This window comes from Hyperolius riggenbachi, chromosome 5 (assembly GCF_040937935.1).
Source record: "Hyperolius riggenbachi isolate aHypRig1 chromosome 5, aHypRig1.pri, whole genome shotgun sequence".
Lineage (NCBI taxonomy): Eukaryota > Metazoa > Chordata > Amphibia > Anura > Hyperoliidae > Hyperolius > Hyperolius riggenbachi.
This window is the reverse complement of record NC_090650.1, coordinates 285,595,308-285,620,178: the sequence shown is the minus strand read 5'-3', so window position 1 is coordinate 285,620,178 and position 24,871 is coordinate 285,595,308. Positions and strand designations below refer to the sequence as shown.

The window sequence follows — 24,871 nt, the reverse complement described above, 5'->3', positions numbered from 1 at the left end:
GAAGGAAAACAGAGTGTAGAAGTAAACCCACACAAACATGGGGAGAACGTAGAGACTTCATGGAGATAGTGTCCTAGCCCAGTGATCTGCAAACTTGGCTTTCCAGCTTTTAAGGAACTACAAGTCACACAGTGCATTGCAGTAGTCTGACAGCCACAGTCAAGATTCATAAAGGCAAAAGCATTGTGGGACTTGTAGTTCCTTAATAACTGGAGAGCCAAGTTTGCAGATCACTGTCCTAGCCCACATTTGAACCTGGAACATTAGCACTGCAAGGTGAGAGTGCCATGTACTACACCACCGTGCTGCCAGGCTGCTGCTTTAACAGTTAAAAGTTAAACTTACCTTTACCAATTGTGTTTGGGTAAGAAGTCAAGATGGATACTTAAAATAAAAAATACTAGCTCAAAGCAGCTGTGAAGATGGAATGTTATTTCCAGATGTGCATACTATAAAACCTTTGATATTGCTAGAATTATTAAATGGGCATGTAAACCTTCCAATCCAATATATGCATTGGAAAATATTTATGCAAAGCAGTTAGGTGTAATCCTAATAAGAAAAAAATGCCTTAAAGAGTACCTAAGCTAAAAATGGTAGAGCCTGTCATGCCTTTATCCCTCTGGGAAAGCTCTCTGAGTAGTCTAGTCACGGCCTACTCCGCATGCATGGTCCTGTCTGCTGGCCTTTCTGATAGCCCTCCCATTGCCAGATTTCTGCGCATATGCAGTTCATAAAGACTTATAACTGTGCATGCGCAGAGTGCTCCCGGCTATGGGGACATGATTAAAAGCACACAGCCAGGACAGCGCATGCGCCATAGTGGGGTGATGGCAGGACAACAGAGGTCACTGGGAGGACACTGAGGGACCTAAAAGAGTATGGGGGGATGGAAGAAACCCCAGGTAAGTAAAAATCTTTTTTGATTTATTTATTTTTTTAGTGTTTCTTGAAGAGATAATGAAGCAAAATAAATAAAAAATATGATATAATGATTTGTATGTGTAGTACAGCTATGAAATAAAACATTAGGAGCAGAGACATAAGTCTAATATTGTTTCCAGTATAGGAAAAGTTAAAGGGAAGGTTCAAGCAAAATAAAAAAATGAGTTTCACTTGCCTGGGGCTTCTACCAGCCCCATGCAGCCATCCTGTGCCCTCCTAGTCACTCACTGCTACTCCAGTCCCCCGCTGGCAGCTTGCCGACCTCGGAGGTCGGCAGGCCGCATTGCGTACATTCTTACGCATTTTCACTACTGCAGGAACATTAACACATACATTTTTACGCATTACTGGTTCAATGCGTACATTTTTACGCATTGAACCACTAATGCGTAAAATTGTATGTACTAATGTTCCTGCACTATCGGGAATGCGTAAAAATGTACGCAATGCGGCCTGCCGACCTCCAAGGTCGGCAAGCTGCCAGCAGGGGACTGGAGCAGCAGTGAGTGACTATGAGGGCACAGGATGGCTGCATGGGGCTGGTAGAAGCCCCAGGTAAGTGAAACTCATTTTTTTATTTTGCTTGGACATTCCCTTTAAGAAACTCCAGTTGTTATCTATGCAAAAGAGCCATTGAGCTCCACGACTTTCAATGTTGCAGAGAGCACTGTCTTCTGAAACTTGTTATCTGAAGCGTCTGGCACTGTATTGCTGTTTTTTTTCTGCAGAGAACAGTTCAAAAGTTCACTAGCCTGCTCTGTAAAATAATTTAGTGTGCTGAGTAGTGTGTAAACTGCAAATATTACAGAATGATGCAATGTTGTAAAAAAAAAAAAAACTACCTGAAAATAAAAGTATGATAATATTTTCTTTGCTACTGATGTTCTAGTAATTATCTGTACTACACATACAATTCATTATATCATAATTTTTTTTTCGCTTCAGTGTCTCTTTAATAGGTGTTTGCATTAGCAGTGCCAGTGTCACAGCAATGTGTGCAGTGCAAGTTCGATAGCATCCATATTCCCTAATATAAAAGGTTCTTTCCTGATTACTGCCATGGTAAATGAGCTGAACTTAGCATTTGACTGGAAGATGCATCAACAGCATTTCAACAGTGAAATTAATGAGTCATTTCAGAGGACGATCCATATGTTTACAACTAAAGCAAACAAACAATCTGTGTGAAGTGTTCAATTTTCATGCCACAAAGAAAAGCTTCAGTTTTCAAGCACCTGGTTATTTTTCAAGCCAATCTAACATCCTAATTACTAGGGGAGGCATAATAGTATATGGCTGATTTTGATCGTATATTGAACAGACAGTGCAATATTTAAAATTTAAGAAACAAATTAGATCATTGGACCTGTAGGTTGTAAATTTTGTGTTAACTGCTTTATATTTACAACAAAGAGCTTGATATCTATGTGTAACCGTAATCAAACATAGTAATTCTTTATATTATATATCACACACTTTACCATAGTGCAAAGCTATCTGAATAGCCAATTAAAAGGTTACCCCAAAATGATATTTCCCTTTTAGTTGGTGCCAAGTCACCAGGTGGCTTCTTGTATAACTCAAGTACAAATGGACTAGAACTCGCCAGTTTGATGGAACCTGATCCATCCTAAAATTGATGCAGATTGAACAGTCAGACTTGATTGTGCATTGCCACTCAAAGTAATAGGCAGCCACTGACAGAGTATAGCTCATTAGTGTTACTAAGGACACCATGAATATTAAATAGGAGTGACAATTACTGTCCGTTTTGGTGTTTCCGATGTCCATTCCACGGTTATTATAGATAGCATAGCCATCTGTTGGTGGAAGAGGGGTAATGGAAGTGACTCTTCCATCACTGGGTGGCACTGCACCGCTGACACTATCTTCTGTGCCCCAATCACATGTAATGATGTGATTGAAAGTCAGACAAGGATGCTGGACGTGTCTCGCTGGGGGTGGTTGAAGAGGAGATGCCCATTCAGCCACCCGGAACAGGTAAATATAAAAATGCTCCCTGCGCCGCTCTGCGTGACTTTAGTAGGCACGATAACAAATTCTGCCTGCTGAGGTTAACAAAATATTTTGTTTGAGGATGCTAATGGGTTAATGTTCATTCAAGCAGATATACCCACTCCTCTCCTTCAAGTCCCTGAAAAAATCCCGGCCTACTTCACACAGGGACAAAGGTTGCCAAACTGCTTTGGATCTAATGCAAGATAATCTTCTCAGTTCCTGCTCACAAGTTATCTTCAAATCCAGTTGTTGGTTGAATGCTCCTGAGGCCCATGTGAATTCAACCATGCCTCCCCCCCTCCCCCCCCACCAAAGGAGGGAGGAATAGCTCCTTGTCCAAAGCAAAAAGGTGTAAAGATTTCCAATCCTTTTTTTGTAGAGTACCTTCCATGTCATGTACTATGTGAGCTGGTATTGTTCAAAATCAGAATCCGTTTATTCGCCGAGTACGACAGACATCGTACACGGAATTTTCGGCATGGAGATGTTATACAGATGAAAGGCATTTAGACGCAGTTCCGGGTATAGAGTAGAGGAAAGAAACAAGAGGTAGCGACATAACTTAACAGCGAAAAGATTACAACATAGCGAGCATAACTAAAAAGATTACAGCATGATTTGGGAAGCAGAGCAGACTGGGGTTTTGTGAGGGCGGTCGCTCGAGTTCAGCAGGTGGACCGCTTGGGGAAAGAAAGTGTTCAGATGTCTGTAGGTCTTAGTTGGTATGGATCTGTAGCAGCAACCTAATGACAGGCGGTCAAAGTAGCGACTGGCAGGGTGGGTGGGGTCGTTCTGTATTCTGTTAGCCCTGGACCACATTCTAGAGGTGTGCAGAAGGTCCAGAGGCGGTAGGGGTGATCCGATGATCCTCTCCGCAGCATTGATTACTCTCTGAAGTTTCAGTCTGTCACTGGCGGTAGCCCTGCGTACCAGATGACAATGGAAGAGCAAAGAATAGACTCAACGGTGGCAAACACCCATGCTGTCCTGCTCAGATATTCTGATTATTCCAGCCAGCACAGAAGAGGATTAAAGATGGTAGAGAACTATCATTTTTGGACCTCTTCAGAATTATTAATAGGGAAAAGTTTTGTCACTCCCACATTTTAACCGGGCATTTTACATGGTGCAAAGCACTGTAATGCTTTTTGCCATAGTACCCTATAACTTAGAAACTTCCATTCAATCCCTAGTTTTTCCTCACTTTTTAATGATTTTATTTAGTGAGTTTGTAATTATTAATGACTGTATTAAAAACATTTTTGCAGTATAAAAATGTGAGCTTATAGTTTCACTGGACCAGCTTCTCACCCCCAGCCACCTGAAGCCTCCCACTTTTTCTCTCCACAGCAGTTAGGTTAGTCACATGGTACTGCACTTAAAGGGAACTAAGCACCCTTTCTTTCACTGGACTTTCTCCCTGCTTTTAATAGCCATAGGAGCTGCCATGTCCCCCCCTCCCCTTCTTTTCATCCTTACTTACAGAAGTCACAGATGTGATCTTCACACATTCCCTCTAGATAAGCTCCTAATTACCCACCTCCCTTTGTTGATGAAAAGGTATTGTTTACTTCTTGGTAATGAGTACAAAAAAAACAATTACTTAAGTCCTTAGCATTTCCTGACAACAGCAGAAGGCTGAAACCTTGGTCAGAAGAAGAGAATGGGCAACCTTTCCTGATATGCCAATAGTAGCAATGGTTTTAAGGTGCACTTTACCTTGGTGTAAGTGCAATACCTTATATGCGATTTCATACAACAAGGTCCAGTGTGCATGAACCCTCAATGTGAGTTGTTGCCTGACTGTGGTTTTTGTACCTTGGTAGTGGCCACATCCAGGCCCGCCATCAGGGGGGGACAACCGTGACTCCCGTCACGGGCCCCGGCCCTGCAGGGGGGCCCCATCCCCGCCGCGGCCCTGGCGGGCGCCGCCCGGCCGCCGCTCAACCCCCCCCCCCTGACCGCTGCTCCCTCCCTCCATCCCTCTAGCCGCCGCCGCCGCCACCGCCTAGTCAGACCCCGATCAGGCGGCGACAATAGTGCGGGCGCTAGGACCCAGCGCCCGCACTGATATGCGGAAGTGACGTCACTTCCGCATATAGAGCGGGTGCGTCCAGCGCCTGCTCTAACTGGTCGGGTCGCCGCTGATCTTGAGGTCTGACGCTTGGGCAGCACTGGCAAGGTAGGGGAGGCAGCGGCGGCGGCAGCTGGGGGGGCTCCCTGTCACTCGCTCACTAGCTAAAGGGCCTCCCTGTCACTCACTCACTACTTAAAGGGCCTCCCTGTCACTCACTCACTACTTAAAGGGCCTCCCTGTCACTCACTCATTACCTAAAGGGCCTCCCTGTCACTCACTCACTACTTAAAGGGCCTCCCTGTCACTCACTCACTACTTAAAGGGCCTCCCTGTCACTCACTCACTACCTAAAGGGCCTCCCTGTCACTCACTCACTACCTAAAAGGGCTCCCTGTCACTCACTGCCTAAAGGGCTCCATGTCACTCACCACTACCTAACCTGGGGGTCCCTGTCAGAATCCAGGTGAGAGGTGTCTACCATAATAAGGGGGCATTCTGCCTATTTATGTGAAATGCTGTCTATTTATGTGCCTCATGACTGCTGAATTTGTCTTGTTGGGGGCCTAATGATTGAATTTTTACTTGTTGGAGGCCTCATGATTTGTTGGGAGCCTCAAGATTGCTGAATTTGTCTTGTTGGGGGCCTCATGATTTGTTGGGGGCCTCATGATTTGTTGGGGGCCTCATGATTGCTGAATTTGTCTTGTTGGGGGTCTCACGATTGCTGAATTTGTCTTGTTGGGGGCCTCATGATTGCTGAATTTGTCTTGTTGGGGCCTCATGATTGCTGAATTTGTCTTGTTGGGGGCCTCATGATTGCTGAATTTGTCTTGTTGGGGGCCTCATGGTTTGTTGGGGGCCTCATGATTGCTAACTGCGAGACTATGGGAAAAGCTGAATCATTACCATATGAGACAATAGCATTAAACCTACTTTTTTAGCTTTTTTAAACAGAAAATAAAACTGGGAGGTTCTAAAAAAATGATGGAGCACTTCCTCCTTCCGGCTTGAAGGAGGAAGTGCTTGATATCGAGGCTTGCAACGCGTCCATTCGGACACTTGCACCTCGTTGAAACGCTGGGCGGAGAGCGGCGTTTTGGGTAATTAACCCCGCCGCATCTAGCCGCTCAGCTGTGGCAATTAGAGCTAACTTGAATCACGAGTATCCACCGTGGTTATTCGTGATTAATTTGTGGACAGCAAGCCTCCAACAAGCTCTGCCAACATGTAATGGCTACGCGCATTTCTCAGTTTGTGGGGGGGGGGGGGGGGGCCGGACTGATTATTTGTGAGGGGCCCCAAAATTTCTGATGGCGGCCCTGGCCACATCACTCTGTTTTGTGAGCGCTGGGTGATTGCAGGCTCCACAGAGGAGAGGTTTACACAGCTCAAGCGCCGAGGCATATACATATTAATCCTTAGCTGCCTGAAATCTCTGCGGAAGGGCTGGACTGCAGGCCTGCTAAAATAGGCTAATAAAACTTAAGTGCTAAACTTTAAATGTAAAATTAAAGGTAAAATGGAAGTTTATTTTAATGAGACATAATATTGGCATGCATTTTGTATGTGCTATTGAGATGCCCTGGGTGCTAAAAATGGTGCTTGGTTCACTTTAAAAGATCCATATAAAGGTGGGGAAGGGTAGGTGGTGGGGCTGCTTCTGTCCTTGCCACAGCCATGCCTTCTAGGGGATGCTAGGCTCTCAGTCACTAGGGAGGCATGGAATGGCAGGGATGGATCAAAGTTGGCCCTCCCCCATATAGTGTGCTACATTACTAGGGGCGTAACAATAGACCCTGCAAGGGATGCAGCCGCAGGGGGGCCCAGAAGCTGCAAGGGGCCCCGTGGGAGGGAGCAGTTCCTTTTCCCCATCTTGAGAGACTGACAACTAAGGGCACAGAGAGAAAAAAAACCTTTCTGTTCTCTGCACAATTGTTCTAATGACTGCATCTGCTCAGCCACTGATGAGGAATCATACTAAGTTTTGCAGACAAAGATTTGTAGACAGTCCCTATTCAGTGTTCAGCAGGGTCTTGTTTACAGCGCCCAGCCCCAAACCTTTCTACCCTTCCCCAATTGTTCTGTACTGTAGTGATGATGGAGAAGTCTGCAAAGCCAATTCTGCTCCATCATAGATGGACAGAGTGAGTGAAATAAGCTGAGACTGGATTTTCTGTTTGCGTTTTCTGCATGCGTTTTCTGTATACCATGTGTGTCTGTATGTGTGAAAACATGCACGTTTTATCACAGAAGCTAATGTACTGTAATTGATAGAGAAAATGCTTGCAGTGCTTCACTGCTGTAAATGTTTATATGCGTGGGGAAAACATAATATCATTTTAAATATGTATTTTTATTATAGCTGCTTTATTAAATGCATTTGCAGAAATTAGGGTTATATGGGGTTTTAACGACAAGCAGTCTGAACAGTAGTAAATATGAGTTTTAATTGCTGTTTACATATTCTTTGTCTCATTCATCACATCTTCATGTATTGTTAGTCAGTAAAAACAAACCTCTGATTCATATTTGGTCCACTATGCAGTTTGTTTTGTATGCAGTATAACTTGTTTTGCTTGTTTTTCTGTACCATACGTCAAAAACGTGATTACTGGGTGACCAGTTTTAACATGCTGAATATGGAAAAACTGTTTAAATTTTTTGGGAAAGGAGTTGTAATGTTCTTGCTACTGTTTCATCACATATGGGATTACTTCCTTTTATTTTTTTCATCATGTCACAGTTAGCGCTACAATCAAAAAGAGCTTTACTGAAAGGAACAGATGTATAAAACATCTGTAAATGGCTGAATGCACAGTGTGCTTTTGCTGCCTTAGGTCAGCCTTTTGCACTCTCTATGAATTGGCTCTGCTAAATAAAAATACACAGCAAGAACATCTGTTCTGCTTCTGCTTTCTAGCAGAGTTTTATGGTAGTTTTCTTATGATGTCATCATGTTGCTTACCAGCAGATTGCATTGTCTACTAGCCCGTGGCACTTTACTTCAATTATCTACATATGACATGCTATATCGAGTGTTATATTTCCTCTTACTCTGGCACCTCAGCGCTCTTGAATTGAGGGTGTAAATTACCGTAGACGGTGTGAAGAACAGGCTTTGTAAATAAATGGATGTTAAATTTGTCCATATTTCACAGCATATCAATCAAATCAAAACAAAGTACATGACAACTGTCCTCTCTTATAGATGCCTTCACACACACACACACACACACACACACACACACACACACACACACACACACACACACACACACACACACACACACACACACACACACACACACACACACACACACACACACACACACACACACACACACACACACACACACACACACACACACACACACACACACACACACACACACATTGGAAGTCATCAGTTTCTCTCAAACTTTTTATTTATTTAACAATATCATGTAGCTGTGCTTTAAGTATGTGTTTGTATATCTGTTTGTGTATGTGTATTAAAGGGATACTGTAGGGGGGTCGGGGGAAAATTAGCTGAACTTACCCAGGGCTTCTAATGGTCCCCCGCCGACATCCTGTGTTGGCGCAGCCACTCCCCGATGCTCCGGCCCCGCCTCCGGTTCACTTCTGGAATTTCTGACTTTAAAGTCAGAAAACCACTCCGCCTGCGTTGCCGTGTCCTCGCTCCCGCTGATGTCATCAAGAGCGCACAGCGCAGGCCCAGTATGGTCTGTGCCTGCGCAGTATGCTCCTAGTGACAGTCAGGGGAAGCGAGGACACAGCAACGCAGGCGCAGTGTTTTTCTGACTTTAAAGTCAGAAATTCCAGAAGTGAACTGGAGGCGGGGCCAGAGCATCGGTGAATGGCTGCGCCAACACAGGATGTCTGCGGGGGACCATTAGAAGCCCCGGGTAAGTTCAGCTCATTTTCCCCCGACACCCCTACAGTATCCCTTTAAATACATGCAAGACTGTGCTGAAAGTATATAAAATTGTGGTTATAATTTTCAAAAAGCTGTAGGTGAAACCCACTCTGCCCACTCTAGTATTGTCCTGCCATGGACCATCTGGATGTCCTGGTTTTGTGCGGAGTGCTTCTACCCTGTGGTATGGCGGAAGCTGACCAACTAACAAATGCTCTGCAACATCCTGTAGTTCAGAAGAACCTCAGTAAAAGAATCCTTTAGATACAGTATGTCTGATAACTGTGATTTTGCTGCAAAAGCCCAGCACTGGATATCCTCTTTTTTTTTTTTTGAGATGCTGGTTCATGTTTCACTTTTATTTAATTGAAATATGCTTTTGAAAAAAAATGAGTTCTATATAGTATCTGCTCTAGGCACTAAGAATAATAAGGCCTCTTTCACATTATACAACACGTGCAGGAGCAGTTTCCTGCACGCGTTGAATAGGCTGCGGGTGTCTTCGGGATGTTTCAGTGCGACATTGAGCAGCGGCGGTAGTAATTAATTAACCCAACGGGAAAACGCAGATTCCCGACGATAAAATGCTCCCGGGTGCGTCGTACCGCAACGCATCGAAACGCAGCGTCGGCTGTGAAAGGTAAAATGAAAGTCTATGGACTTTCATTTTACCTTGGTGAACGCAAAGTTTCGACTTTGCGTTGAAATGCTGAAAAAGGGCTCTAGCGTGAAAGAGCCCTAAGCACGGCTATTAAAGAGAACCCGAGGTGGGGTTCTGACAATGCTATCCGCATACAGAGCCTGGGTCTGCCTATACAGCCCAGCCTATGTTGCTATCCCAATCCCCCCTAAGTTCCCCCTGCGCTCTGCTATGCCCCATAAATCACAGCCGCGCTGTGCGGGCTGTGTTTACCTATGTACTGTCAGTCTCGGCTGCTCCCCCGCCTCCTGCATAGCTCCGGTCTCTGCCCGCATCCCTTCCCTCCAATCAGTGGGGAGGGAAGGGATGCGGGTGGGGATCGGAGCTATGCAGGAGGCGGGGGGAGCAGTACAGAGGTAAACACAGCCTGCTGCGACAAACAAAACAGACATATGATAAGCGCTCAAGGATGCACCTGAATTGTAAGCCATCAGCGGCAATGCAGAGCCCCCTAGGGCTGAATACATGCCTCTAATGCAAAACAGATGCAAAATTATGTGCTAACTCTAATCTAAAAATTTGAGAGTGAATTTAAAACAGTGAAGGCAGCTAGCCAATAGTATACTTACATTTAAGTTTGCACAGTGGGAGACATGGCAGCGCTTTCAAACAACCTCATACCTGAATGATTTAACTGCAATGGTGAGCAGAGCTCCAGAAACTGGACTAAATTACACACCCAGCATACACTGCAGGCAAAGAGAGGGAGGGGGAATTAGTGATTAAGCTGCATCAGTGGGCAGAGCTCCAGAAACTGGACTATATTACACACCCTGCATCACTATAGACCAAGGGGGGGTGTTAGCTTCAGTGATAATTAGTGCACAAATTATGACCTAATACACTTCCCCACGGCGGTGACGTACCCCCTTGGGGAAGACCTACCTCTAACCTAGCAATAAAAACATAATTCCTCGTGCTGCTATTCATAAATGGTATACACATTTCATAAGACAAACAAAACAGACATATGATAAGCGCTCAAGGATGCACCTGAATTGTAAGCCATCAGCGGCAATGCAGAGCCCCCTAGGGCTGAATACATGCCTCTAATGCAAAACAGATGCAAAATTATGTGCCTGCTGCGACACCTGTGCGCAATGCATGTGTTAGAGTCTGAACCACGAATTGCCGAAGTCGAACAACAACACTATACATAATATATCTTTTTGCGCTTGGGGTGTGGCCATTTACAAGGTACTCATCCACATGAGTTGGGATGGGTTTCTTTTCCTTACTTGCCGTCTTGGTAGCTGCTTGCTTGCTGGCAACCCTGATTGTGAGTACCCTCATTGGTTAGTACAGGCTGTCCTCCTGCTTTTTTTCTTTTCATCAGGTTTCACTGATACGTCATATGTCAGCCTTGTATGAATACCTTTTTATAGAATGAAATATTAGCCCTTGTGTGGCCAGAATTGCTATTATGCTGAAAATTCTGTTTGCTTTATGGTTGTATGTCTGTTATGCAGAACTGAGGATATATAAAAAATGTTGGATCTAGTTTATTGTTTAGTTTTAGGGATTTTTGTAATGTTGCACACTTCCTGAATCATGTTATTAGTATGCATTATGTTGTTAATAATACTTGTGCCATTCAGGTGGATGCATACAATACCCTGACACAATTGTAGCCCTTATTGAAATTCATAGTTCATTTAAATGATTCACCAATGGGAAGTATTTGGAAGGCTTAACTGTTCCTTAGTTATTGTATAATTTTTTTTAGAATATTGATTTCTAAATTGCAAATGCAGAATTTAAAGTACTGAGATAAATCCTATTTTAATTGCATTTCAATCCCTCATGTGACCTTTGGTAGCCGTTACTATACGACATATCTTGATAGGAATTATTTTTTATGCGTACATTTATTTATTTGCAGAATCAACGAATCCCAGCTGACATGGTCTTTCTGAGAACCTCAGAGAAAACGGGTATGTCAAACGTTTTGGTTGAATGAAATGCAGAAAATGAGATTTGTTTGCCATATTCTGTTTTCTGCCATTGTGACAGATCTCTTCTGAAGGAATTAACAGAGTTCAGTAAACTGAAACCACATTAACATTTTATAATGTTTAGAAACTAATTTGAAGTATTTTCCTGACTTCTTGATCTAGTAAATGGTCCTCCCAACACAAGACATTGCGCTCTCTGCTGTGTCTGCCATGCTTGCAGTTTGCAATTGCAATTGCACTGCCCAGCACATAGCTTGTACAAGCTCTCAGATTCCTCCATACCCAGTTCAGATTCTTAATGTTGTTCTTGTTGACACAAAACTATAGAAAGGATGACATGCTTTGACTGTTTGCTCATGCCATTTAGATTTCCAGTAGGACACTGGATACTTCAAAAGCAAGCAGACCGTACTGTGTAGTGCAGAGCTAGAATCCAGACTGGTTAAAAAGCCTTTGTACATACACACTTTCAGTTTCTATCATGCACAATGGTCTGGACCCCTTCCTAAGGGCAAGTGCTATGTGCAACAACACATACAGATGTGTTCTCTAGCCAATAGTCATGCAACTTGTTCTGTTGCTATAGGTGGGGAGGAGAGGTGAAGGTGCTGTGCACAATGGAGCAGCTCAAGGTAGGCTGGGTATGCAAAGGAACAATGTGCTCAGTTATTGCTGGTGCTTTAAAGTCCCACGTGTCGGATCTTTCAGCACACTCACTAGACTGTCCGCTGAGATGGCCCCAAACTACTGCCGATGTCTTTCTTGTTAACACAAAACAACTATAGAAAGAATGACGTGCTTTGACTGTTTGCCCACGCCATTTAGGTTTCCAAAAGGACACTGGATACTTCTAAAGCAAGCAGACTGCACTGTTCAGTGCAGGGCTAGAATCCAAACTGGTTAAAAAGCTCAATTAAAAATGTTATTGTATGGTATCCTGGTATCATTACCATTCAAAAGTGAGCACAACCTTGTGCTCATCAGTATATCAAATTGTCATGCGCGTCCAATAGCTGGGCACAGGGTATCTCGGCAGAGGCAGCATTTATGGAAGATTGACTACTTGTTTCACTGGTTACTACTAGCAAATTCAGGTGACAGCGTTAGGCATGAACTTACCTTTTGTACAGACAGCTGATTACCTTTGTGTCGAGCTGCCTGTTCTGCTCTGTGGAGAGAAGAGATGGAAGACAAATGAGGGATGGCTACAAAGTAAAGAAGATAGCAGGCAAGTGTGGTCCAACACAGCAGACCACTAATGATGTTGTCAATTACATTAGTGTATTATATACCTGTACACTTGCTAGATTGAGATGATCACAAACAATTGTCTTTGGAATAAAACGTCTAGTGTGATTACTTACAATACAAATGCAGCCACTTATGCAAGATGCACTGAAGCACTTATCAGTCGCCTGGAGTGGCATCTGGGCATTTGATATGTGGTTGCCAGTGTGGTTTTCTCTTTAGAGAATAGCCCATAATAACCAATAAGCAATTATTCCCTTTCATGGAATCGGAAGTGGTTAGTTATTGACTGAATGGTTACTGTTCATCAAATGCTGTAGTTGACAAAAGCCAGAAGTGGGTGCTAGGCAGTAAATAGACCGGCACTACGTGTGGTTCGGGTACTAAAGATCCTTGCTCAGATGCTTGTCTGGGCACTGCCAAGCACCCATTCGGGGCTTTTCACCCACAACTCACCAATATGCTGTATGCCACAGATTGTTGACCTTTTGGGTCAATAAAGGCTGCATCTTGGAAAGAGCTCAGTTTCTCTCTACTTTTCTTGTGAGCATGTCTTAGTGGATGCTGATTCCTTTGTTGGAATGTTGAATGCTAACCACTTAAGCCTATCTCGACGGATATATACGTCCAGGGTAGTTGTGGAGAGTGCACCATTAGTTTGTTACTAAATGAGGCACATGTGGTATCATTTTAATTGTGACGAGTTGTACAATACATTTTGGTGTGTCTTAAAGCTTGGACACACGTCACATAAAAAATGGGTAGGGACAAACTCAATCCAACATAAAAAGTCCTTTTCAAATTTATGATTAAACTTGAGAAAGTTTTAGCAAAACTACAAGAGACAAATGTGGTAACATTTTAACCCTGAGAAGTTGTAGAATGGAGTTTAGAAAGTTTTAGAGTTGAGGCCCATGTCTTGTGTATTCTTTTTAGTCACAAACTGAATCAAAAGCAATTCAATTTTTGCATACTCTGTACCAAAATAAAAGACTTGTAAAATGAAAACAAAGTGATAGAATATAAGAGAAAAAACATGTATTGTTACCTTAGGATCTTGGCTTTTTAAATATGTATACCATAAGGGTATATTACTGTTATTTTTGCAAATAAGGTCTCATAATCATTGATGGTGTGCAATGAGAAATCAATAAACACAAAACAGAAAAAAGGCATCTTTATTTCCAAATGCAATATTGTCACCATACATTGTGCTAGGAACATAATCTAAATGTTGTAATAACCAGGACGGATAAGCAAACAAAATGTGTGAGTTTAACTTATACTTAGCACTGTTTATTGTAAAGCTATAATTGATGTAAATGGAGAAATAGTGTGTTTTTCTATTTTTTTTACCTTAATTTCACTTTAAAATGCATAGAAAATAAGGTATTTACTAAACAAAATTTTCACACACTAAAAGCCTAATTTATCCTAAAAAACCCCAATATATAGATCATTTAGCTGTGATAAGGAGTAATAACGTTATTGGCTAATGAATGGGAGAAGTGCTGATATGTGAAAATTGCTCTCGTCCTGAAGTGGTTTTGTAGCTATAACGTAGTCTACTTATTTTCACGCACAGAGTGCCAAGCTTTCTCTTCTTCAAGTTTACATTGTATGTGATAGGTAAGGGAAATGAGACAGTCATTAAATAATGATGATTCAGAGGGAGAGAAACATGGGTCGGCGGGTTTGAAGTCGGGGGTTTAAAGTGAACCCTAGATGAAAATAAACTGATACACATTTATATTTATTCTCCTACTCCTAAAAATTACTTGTATACTTATACTTTATACTTAAGTATCCCATGGTTTTCTTTTATATTTCAATTGAACCTAAACTGAACAGTTTACCAGCCCCCTGCAGCCGCCCTGTGCCCGTGCCGTCTCCATACAATCCTCTGGTCCGCAGCAGGGGATCGGAGGATCGTACAGAGATGGAGTGGGTGCAGGGGGCTGGTAAAAGCCCCAGGGAAGTGAAACTTTTTTTTTTTTTACTGGTTGGTTTAGGTTCACTGTAAACATTTAAAAGTAAGTTGAATGTTTTACACAGGGCTGTGGACTGGAGTCGGTACAAAAATCCACCGACTACGACTCCTCAGTTTAGGATTCCTCCGACTCAGACTCCTCTAATTTGCATATTACAATCTTGTTGATTGAAAGTATGTAACATGAAATTCGTCTCTTAATTGCCAACGCTTAGGAATTTTAAAAGGCAACTGAAGTGAGAAGGATATGGAGACTGCCATATTTATTCCCTTTAGTCATAGACTAAAACTAGTCCTTGGTAAGAGTACTTGTAAAAGGTACAGACTGGAACAAAGAACATCTATCAGGCCCTAGGCAATGTAACTGTGGGTACATGTAAGAGTGATGTGCAGGTACTCTGCAGGGGAATGATGCTATTCTTCCTCTATTACACATTCTTCATGCACAATCTGAACCAGGTTTATGGGTGATAGACAACCCCTCTGTGTTCAATGTGCACAACATTCTCAGTGGATTCCCTGCAGCTCTGTAGAGAGTGCATAAGTAGAGTATAGTACTACTGTGTAACAAAATAAACCTGAGACAGATGAAATTAAAGTTTTTCCTTTAACCTCCAGGACAGGTCCACCACGAGAACGACAGGCTCCTCCCAGGAACAGGAAATGTCCAGATAGAGTACTCTATGAATCTTTGTCCAACCCCTCGATCACCAGTTGACGTTTCCTGTTCCAGGGAACAAGGAGTGCTCTTGTCGCTTGCCGGTCCGTCAGACCAGGTGTGTTTGGGACCCGGTTGGCGGCGAATGGTGGACCTGCCTGGAGAGGTGTTGTGGTCCGGAGGGGAGAAAAAGGAAGACTACCTTCTCCCATGGCTGTCCTGGCTGCCCAAGTTGCGGCGGATCCGAAGGACACGCGCGGCGTCCATGATTCTCCTAGAGCGGAGGCTAATGGCGCGCCGGAAGTGACGCGGGAAGTCATGCGGGCCTCCAGAGGGTAGGCAGCTGATTGCCCTCCGTAGCGGCGTACGTGTGACGTATTTCCGCCCTTACGTTGCGTCACTTCCGGTCGCGTGGGTGAAGAGACGCCGGAAGCCCGCATGGTTTGCCAGTTCGTGTGCTGAACGGAGCGGGATGGATGCTAAGCAGGAGCCAGGAAAGGTAAGCGTGGCGGAGGCTTGGTGACCTATATGGTATGAACTGTACGCCTGGGCCGCGTCTGTACTGAGGTCTGTTATGTAACTATGAGACTATACAGTATAACGTTAAACAGCCTGCTTAGCGTCTGATCTGAGGTCTGTAAAAGCTATGCATAGATAGTATGCTGGTACAGATTATTCATATGGATATTGCTATAGTATTGCCACATAGATATGTATATGTGTATAATGATATGGAAATCATTAGTATATGGGCAATTATGAATACTATATGCTGAGATATATATATATAGAGATGGAAATCTGATGCAATTGTGTATATGATAGATCTCTTAATGTTCCTGCTCTCCCTGGTAAAAGTTACTATCACTCTTGATATATGGGCACCAGGGTGTTTCTTCCTTTTAGTTTGAGAAAAGGAATGACATTGTGTTTGTTATCTGATTGTTGTTATAGGGCCCGGAGCCTAGTGAGCCGACAAAGCCAAGGAGGCGGTGCCTGCTCTGTGATGCAAAGATGGCCCATAATTATAATAAGCAGTTTTGTCAGCCTTGTTTAGTAAAGTTAATACAAGAACAATCAGGGGGTTTAAAGGAGGAATTAATGTCCGCTGTAAAAAAGGAAATGGCAGACACAATTAAATCTTTAAAAGAGGTATTTGCCTCTGCTATCCCCCCAGCAACAGAGGCAGTAGTTCCGGGTACAAGTACAACCATACCGGCCGTAGAGATACCAGGTGCAGAGTCTCAACCTATAAAACATAAGAGTAAAAGTACAAAGAGAAATATGATATCTTCCTCTAAAGAAGAGGATATGGAGGGTGAAGAGGAAGATAATGATGATGAATCAGACTCTTCTGCTAAAAGTATTGACAACAAGACGGAGGTTAAAAAGATCTCTAGGTTTAGGTTTCCAGCGGATGAGACGGAACAGCTGATTTTGGCTATTAATAAGACTTTAAATATTGAATCCAAGAAATCTGAAGAAATATCAATGCATTATAGGTTGTATCAGGGGATGGAGCCAAAGGAATCAATAACTTTCCCTATACACAGATCTACAAAAAATACCATACTGAGTCAGTGGAAATACCCAGACAGAAAGTTGTTTGTCAAAGGGATTTATGAAAAGGTTTCTGTTTACAGGCCAAACGAGGGAGCAGAAGCAGTGGATGCGCTCAGTCAAAGCTGGATATTCGACAAGGGTTATGCGTTTCCACCAATACAACTGATTCCTCGAGTTTTACAAAAGTTATCAAAGACCAAGACAGTCGTAATTATGGTAGTCCCGGATTGGCCAGGAAGAAGCTGGTATCCACTGCTACTAAAAATGAGGCTGGAAGGTCCAGTAAGAATTCCGGACAGGGAAATACTAGCTCAGGGGTCAGGAGGAACTGGAAGCTTTATACCAAATCTAAACCTGTCAGCCTGGCTTCTGAGAGGGAGTTTCAGAGAGGGTTATCAGTACCTTGTTAGACTGTAGGAAGAAGGTTACAAGGAAGATATACCTTAAATATTGGAAAACCTTCAATATGTGGCAGGAAGAGTCAGGGTTCAAGGTTGAATTAGTACCAACGGTTTTAGAATTTCTACAGGAGGGTGTAGAGAAAAATATTTCATTAAGTACTTTAAAGGTACAGGTAGCAGCAATATCTACCTTTTTGGATGTAAGGTTAGCAAGGAACCCCCTTATCATTCAATTTTTCAAATCAGTGGAGAGAAAAAAGCCGAGGTTGAATAGAAGAGTTCCCAGTTGGGATTTATCCTTAGTTTTGAAGGTACTAAAGAAAGAGCCTTTTGAACCCATATCAGAAATTCCCTTCAAACTTCTAACAATGAAGATGGTGTTTCTCATAGCTATTACATCGGCTAGACGGGTGAGCGAGTTAGAGGCCCTATGTTGCGATGAGCCTGTTTGTATAATCCTAAAAGATGAAGTAATACTGAAAACCTGTGATGAATTTCTACCTAAGGTTACTACAAATTTTCATAGATCCCAAGAGATTGTATTACCATCATTTGAAGAGGAGCCGGGGTTAGATGTAAGAAGATGTCTTATATGCTATTTAGAAAGGGTAGCGGAGTTTAGAGACTCTAGAGCCTTGCTAATTAACACTTCAGGTGCTACAAGAGGAGGTAAAATGTCGAAAGGATCTATAGCTAAATGGATAAAATTATGCATAGAAGAAGCCTATAAGATTACAGGGAATACGGTACTAGGTACAGTTAGAGCCCATTCAGCTAGAGCAGCTGCCACTTCATGGGCTTACAGAGAGGGTGCTACGCCAGAAGAGATCTGCAGAGCAGCTACGTGGTCAAGTTTAAGCACCTTCTCTAGACACTACAGAATAGACCTGATGTCTGCAAGACAGCAATCATTTGGAAGGAAAGTTCTGCAGGCAGTCAGCCCACCCTAAATTGGTAAGATTCTTGCTCATCTTCTCGTGGTGGACCTGTCCTGGAGGTTAAAGGAAAAACCAATGTTAATTACCTGGTAACATCCTTTTTAGTAACCTCCAGGACAGGTCCGTAACCCACCCGATTAAGGATTAGATGTATATATAAGGATTGAAATGTATATGTATATGCTGTATGGATATTAAAACCCCTTTGTTGCAGGTGAACAGTACTTGGAATTGACTGGTGATCGAGGGGTTGGACAAAGATTTATAGAGTACTCTATCTGGACGTTTCCTGTTCCTGGGAGGAGCCTGTCGTTCTCGTGGTGGACCTGTCCTGGAGGTTACTAAAAAGGATGTTACCAGGTAATTAACATTGGTTTTATACATACCTGGAACTTCCTCCAGCCCCCTTCAGGCTAATCAGTCCCTTGCTGTCCTCCTCCGCTATCTGGATCTTCTGCTATGAGTCCAGGTACTTGAGCCAGTCTGGCATAGTGCGCATGCACACACTCCGCCGCCGGGAGCATACTACACCTGCGCAGCACTTTTGCGCAGGTGCAGAACGCTCCTGGCTGTGGGAGCGGCATGCGGCCGGACTGCGCTGACTGGCTGAATTACCAGGACTCATAGCAGAAGATCCAGGTGGTGGAGGTGGACAGCGAGGGACTGATTAGCCTGAAGGGGGGCTGGAAGAAGCCCCAGGTATGTATAAAACTTTTATTTTCTTCCTTCTCAGGTACCATTTAATTCGTAGTCACCAAACCAAATTTTAACAACATATCAAATTATTTGATTTCATGAGCAAAGAGAGTGTGTACATTTGCAGAAATCAGAATCAACGCAGAATTATTTCCATCTCATTGACCATCTCTATTAGTGACACGGCTACACATCAGGATTTATACTTATATCATAGATGTTATTTCGTATATATAAGAGATTCCTGTGTACACATCATATACAGTCACAATCAGATGTGTATATCTGACTTTAAAAATACGGGGACTGCTTTATTGAAGCAGCACAAGTAACTAATTTTGATTGGTTTATTTCATTTATGTGGACTAAGCACAGCTATTACTGTATATATAAATTATTTATGATGACTATTATCTGAGAAATAGAACATTTTATCATATTTTTTATTTTAATTACATTTTAAATTCATTCGGAGTCGGTGCATTTTTTCCGACTCCGACTCCAGGCACCCAAAATTGCCCCGACTCCGACTCCACGACTCCGACTCCACAGCCCTGGTTTTACAGTCTCTAATCAGTGGCAGCCTAATAAATGTCCTGTTAGAAACAGGTTAATAGTTAATGTATTCTATCTTTCCCTGCCCTTAGACGTTGTATTCTGCCAGGAAAACGTTTATGGCTGTAATTTGCTTATCAGTGATGTTTACTATATTCCTGACAAGGTATTGATAAAACATGAGCAATAACTTCCATGCCTAGAAATTAAAGGGAGTCTGAAGTGATAAAAAAAAACCCAGTCACTTACCTAAGGAGAGGGAAGGCTCTGGGTCCTATAGAGCCTTCCTGGTCCTCTCCTGGTCCCGTCGTTCCTACACATGTTTATCTCATCATGTTACATGTTGCCTTGAGTACACTTTAAAGAGCTTGTTTAAATGTGTTAAAGGTAGGAACAGGCTTGATGGGATAAGGGAGGAAGTCCAAGAGTATGGGGACAGCTTATAGAAGTCTTGGAACCATGCATGGAAAGTCATCAGTACGCCACTGGAGTTGCATAGATGCTGCTAAGAGTGTATCTGTGTATAGGATCAGAAATGGAATGATTTAAAGGCAAATCACTGTAACTTGATGAGTTCTGTTTTTATCTGTGGAATGTGTGGCCATATTTTTTTCTCAGCAGTTTGAAGTTCTGTATTTTATTCTGTAAAGCACTTTTCTCTAAAAGTTTTCACATGCAGTCTATCTAATCCTGTGTAGGGGATGTACATGTTGATCTATGAAATCAGCAGTGTTAATCAATTAATTGAATGCAGTTTGTCAGGATTGGATTGATTGTGGCACAAGTGCTACTTCTGCAATATCTTGTTTTTATATTGTTCATTTGCTTTGAATAAATGATGGGTGTTTGGTTACAGTGAATACGTTAAGTATTTCATGTACTTTATGTGTGTAACTTTTTTGCAAAAGCTTTCTTAGCTGTATATAGAACATTATAAGCCCGGCTGCATCTTGGAGAATTATGCACTGGTTCCACTTTTTCCCCAAAAATGTAATTGCATCCTCTACACATTTTGGAAATGGATCTTGTTACTCATATTGGGATTGATGCACAAAAGATTGGTAATACTTCTGTGCACACATAGTGCATGCCAATATTCCCTTTGCTTCCGCCTGCAGCACAGAGCGTTACACTATAAGCCCAACTTGCGGTACTAGAGTAGCTGCCTGACCGTTGCTACAGTAACGCACGTTACTAACATTACTGCTTGTTAGTATCACGTTTTACAATAGCGAGTCATGCTTTTAGCATAACTCCCAGTGCTGCAGGCTGAAGTAAAAGTTATATTGCTGTGTGCTATGTTTGCACCACAGTATTACCGATATTTTGTGCATTAACCTCATGCTGTCTGTTGGATCAAAGAAAGTGCTTCAAGCTATTATTATTTATTCGTATTGCACTGAGATCATCTGCAGTGCTTACAGAGTAGGTAGTCATGTCACCAGCTGTCTCTCAGAGCTGCTCACAATTTAATCTCTACCCCCACACTAGTTTAGTATCCCAATCATAGCTTTAGGGCTAGTTTATACTCAGTTGCGTAGCTAAGAAGCCTTGGGCCCCAGTGCAAGTTTAGCATTGGGGCCCCCCCAAGCATGGTATAGATAACAATAGATACTCTAGCCCAAGAGCACCCCCTATTGCTACGCAACTGTTTATACTGCTCAGTTGCATTGCAGAATTATGTGTGTGAACTCACTGCTCGTACAATTCTATGGGCCTGTTTACAGTACCGTGTTGTAACTGATCGCATTATTCTAACTTGCTGCATGCAGGCTTTGTATTAAAGTTGCAGTTTTCAGTCATTATAATGCGTGCGTTATACAACTGACCACAGTGAACCTAGCCTTAGGACTTTTTAAAAAGGAGAGGAGTCAATTCAATTAGTAGTATATTTGCAGGAAACCAAAGTTCCAGCAGGAAACCTACACAAAAAGCAGCAGAACATGCTAATTCTAATCAGTCCTGACCCAGATTTGAACCTTTATTTCTAGCGCCGCAAGGCAAGAGTACTATTCACTATACCACCCTGCCATAACCAGTTTGTCACTAAATGAGAGCCACCATTTCAAAGACTACATGCCTGAAGTTCAGTAATTTATTGGTTGCAATACACATCAGCCTATTTGCTGTCCTATCTAGTCCTGAACACTACTGAATTAATTCTGTGGGAATGTGATTATTGGCCAGTGTGCGCTGATGACCTGTGTTCAGAATCTTTGCAAATGTATTAACTACTTGCCGACCGCGTGGTGCAGATGGGCGTGGCCGCGGCGGCAGCCCCAGGACCGCCTAACGCCGATCGGCGTAAAGTCGAGGGGCTCTGGTTTGCAGGAGATCGCGCGCAGGCTGCACGTGCATCTCCTGCTTCAGACGGCATGCCCGCGTCTATTTACATGTACAGCGCTGCGATCAGCAGCAGCGCTGTACAGGGGACAGCCGTGTGTCAAAAGCGATCCGCTGTGATAGGCTGAAGCCTGTCACAGCCGATCGCACAGCCGATCGCTGTGATAGGCAGACGGGGGGAGGGAGGGTCATTTGCATATTAAAAAAAAATCATCAAAAAGGAGACAGTAAATATTTATTTAAAAGAAAACAAACCTGGGGGTGATCACACCCCACCAACAGAGAGTTCTGTTGGTGGGGGGAAAGGTGGGGGTGTCACTTGTGTGGTGTGTTGTGCGGCCCTGCAGCTTAGCCTTAAAGCTGTAGTGGCTTATTTCACACAAAATAGCCTGGTCTTTAGGGGGGTAAAGCCTGTGGTCCTGAAGAGGTTAAAGCTCCTGTTCAGACAATATATATTTTTTTTATAAATTAGGACCTTCTCCTAACCTCTCACTTCTAGTAACAAGGTTTAAGTATTTTTTAAGCAGCATTCTGGGTTGGACAATGGAATTTATGTTGATGTGTAAACCTGTAACATCCCCAGGGGCAGGTGTAGAGTACGGGTCTATATTTATGTTTTAGGGATGTGTACCTCTAAACTACTCCAGTGCCTTCTTCCACCTGACTTTACTCACAATTATGGTGACAATTTATAGCAACCATCAGGATCTGTATTTACATACCCACCACTACTCTGTTTTCATCACTGAAGGTAGTAATTAAATTGACACTGAAGGAAAAAAGTATGTTATACTTAATTATATGTGTAGTATAGCTCAGAAATAGAACATTAGTAGCAAAGAAAGGAGTCTCATCATTTTATTTTGAGTTATATAGTTTTTTTTATAGAATTGCATCATTCCCTAATATTTACAGTTTACAAACTACACTCTGTATTTTAGACTATGAAATAGAGCAGAGCCAATGATCCTTTATACTTCCCTGCAGTAAAAACCTTATCCAAAGTTGTCTTGTTTCTCAACTTTATTCCTTTTATACAATACCAGTTGCCTGGCAGTCCTGCTGGTCTATTAGGATGCAGTAGTGTCTGAATAATGTCAGAAACAAGCATGAAGCTAATCTTTCAGATCTGACAATAATGTCAGAAACACCTGGGCCCATATGCAATTCACTTTTCACCTAAGTTTTCTCCTAGGTGAAATTTTGAAACTTCTCAATAAAATGCCATTTAGGCCCCATGCACACTACAGCGTTTTGCCGGCGATTTCGGCAAAACGCTCAAACGCTAGCGCTTTTGAAAGCGCTAGTGTAATAAAACCCTGTGGGCCCGTTCTTACTTGGGCGATTAGCACTAATCGCCGCAAATTGCCCAAAATCGCGAAACGCAAACATATAGCCTGCACCATTTTCAGGCGATTTCCCTGTGATCGCGTTTCAGTGCAATAGAAGCGCTAAACGCGATCGCGGAGAAATCGCTGCAGTGTCAAGTGATTTTTTCCGCGTGAAATCGCTGGCGTTTTGCACTTCTAAGTGTGAATGGGGCCTTACACCATCAGCAAGCAAACAAATACTTCAAATTATTTTGATAGCACTTTTTTACCTACATTTTGGTACTTTTTCAATGGCAGAGTGTGAAAAAGTTATTATAAATAGAAGATGAAAAATGTTCCTCTGGGAGAAAACTCAGGAGAGAAAGTGAATTGCATATGGCCCCTGATCTGCTGCATTGTTGTTGCTTGTCAGGGTCTATGGCTAAAAGTAGTAGAGGCAGAGGATCAGCAGGATAGCCAGGCAACTGGTACTTAAAAGGAAATAAATATGTCAGCCTCCATATCCCTCTCGCTTCAGTTGCCCTTTAATGTACAAGAAAATAGCCCCGTAGCCAGCCCAAGATGGGCCGGAGAGCTCAGAGAAGCTCTTTTGCATAGACAACAAGTAAAGTTTCTTAACTCTTGCTGTGCTGGAAACAATACGAGGCTCATATCTGTGCAACTAATATTCTGCTTCTTAGCTGTACAATACAATTCAATACATACAATTCATTATGTCATAAGTTTATTTTCGCTTCAGATTCCCTATAACTTCTTCACTGAAATTAGTAGAACGGCTATTTACCTTCTGATGCATAGCACCACCAAATGGGCAGTTGGGGCAGTAGCGTGGTACATTAGCAAACTGTAACGATATGTGTCAGCAAGTAACAGAGTTCTGATTATTAGGTGATCTGCAGTATCACCTGTAATACAGATATATACCTGATTTTATGGTAATCTGCAGAATCACCAATAATACAAGTATACCAGACAGTTAATGTGATAGCAAAGTATAGTGCTTGGTGCAACAGTAGTACTGATAGGTTTAGCTATACCTCACCAGAGGAGCTGGTGGGCACTAACCGTACCAGAGCCCCTTCACCAGAGACAAGGGCCCTCTGGTGAGAGTAGAGTGGTCAGACTAATCGAGTTGGCGACAGACAGACAGACACAGTACAAAATCAGAAGGGAAGGCAAGAAGGTTTTAACAGGCAGAGTCGGCAGCAAGATCAGATGGGTAGAAGTACAGAATCACTGAGCGGAAGAGTAGTCAGAACGAGCAAGAGTCACACACAGATAATATACAGTATTTCAATTATAATTATAGCTATCAACAATTCTTATCTCTGTGTGAAATCCCCGGTTTCCTCCCGGATCAAAGCACACCGGTTCTATCTAAGGTCTGAGCGCTAACACGAAGTATTCGCAACAGCAGACAAGTTGCGAGTGACTCGGCAAGGCTTAAGAAGCAGAGGAGACCCCTCCGGCACGCCCACTCCCATCAACCAATGAGGAGCGGCGAACGTCTCCTCTGACGTCAGCCGACCGGCCGGT

At 42.8% G+C, this 24,871-nt stretch overlaps 1 protein-coding gene across 3 annotated transcripts in view; it reads left to right on the top strand.

Moving 5' to 3' along the window:
* ATP9B (ATPase phospholipid transporting 9B (putative)) overlaps positions 1-24,871 on the top strand; it is a 409,962-nt gene that overhangs the window by 90,439 nt on the left and 294,652 nt on the right. For all 3 annotated transcript variants that reach the window (XM_068237042.1, XM_068237043.1, XM_068237044.1), the window contains exon 7: positions 11,540-11,591. In XM_068237042.1, coding sequence (XP_068093143.1) covers positions 11,540-11,591 — 52 coding nt within the window. The remainder of the gene's footprint in view (positions 1-11,539; positions 11,592-24,871) is intronic.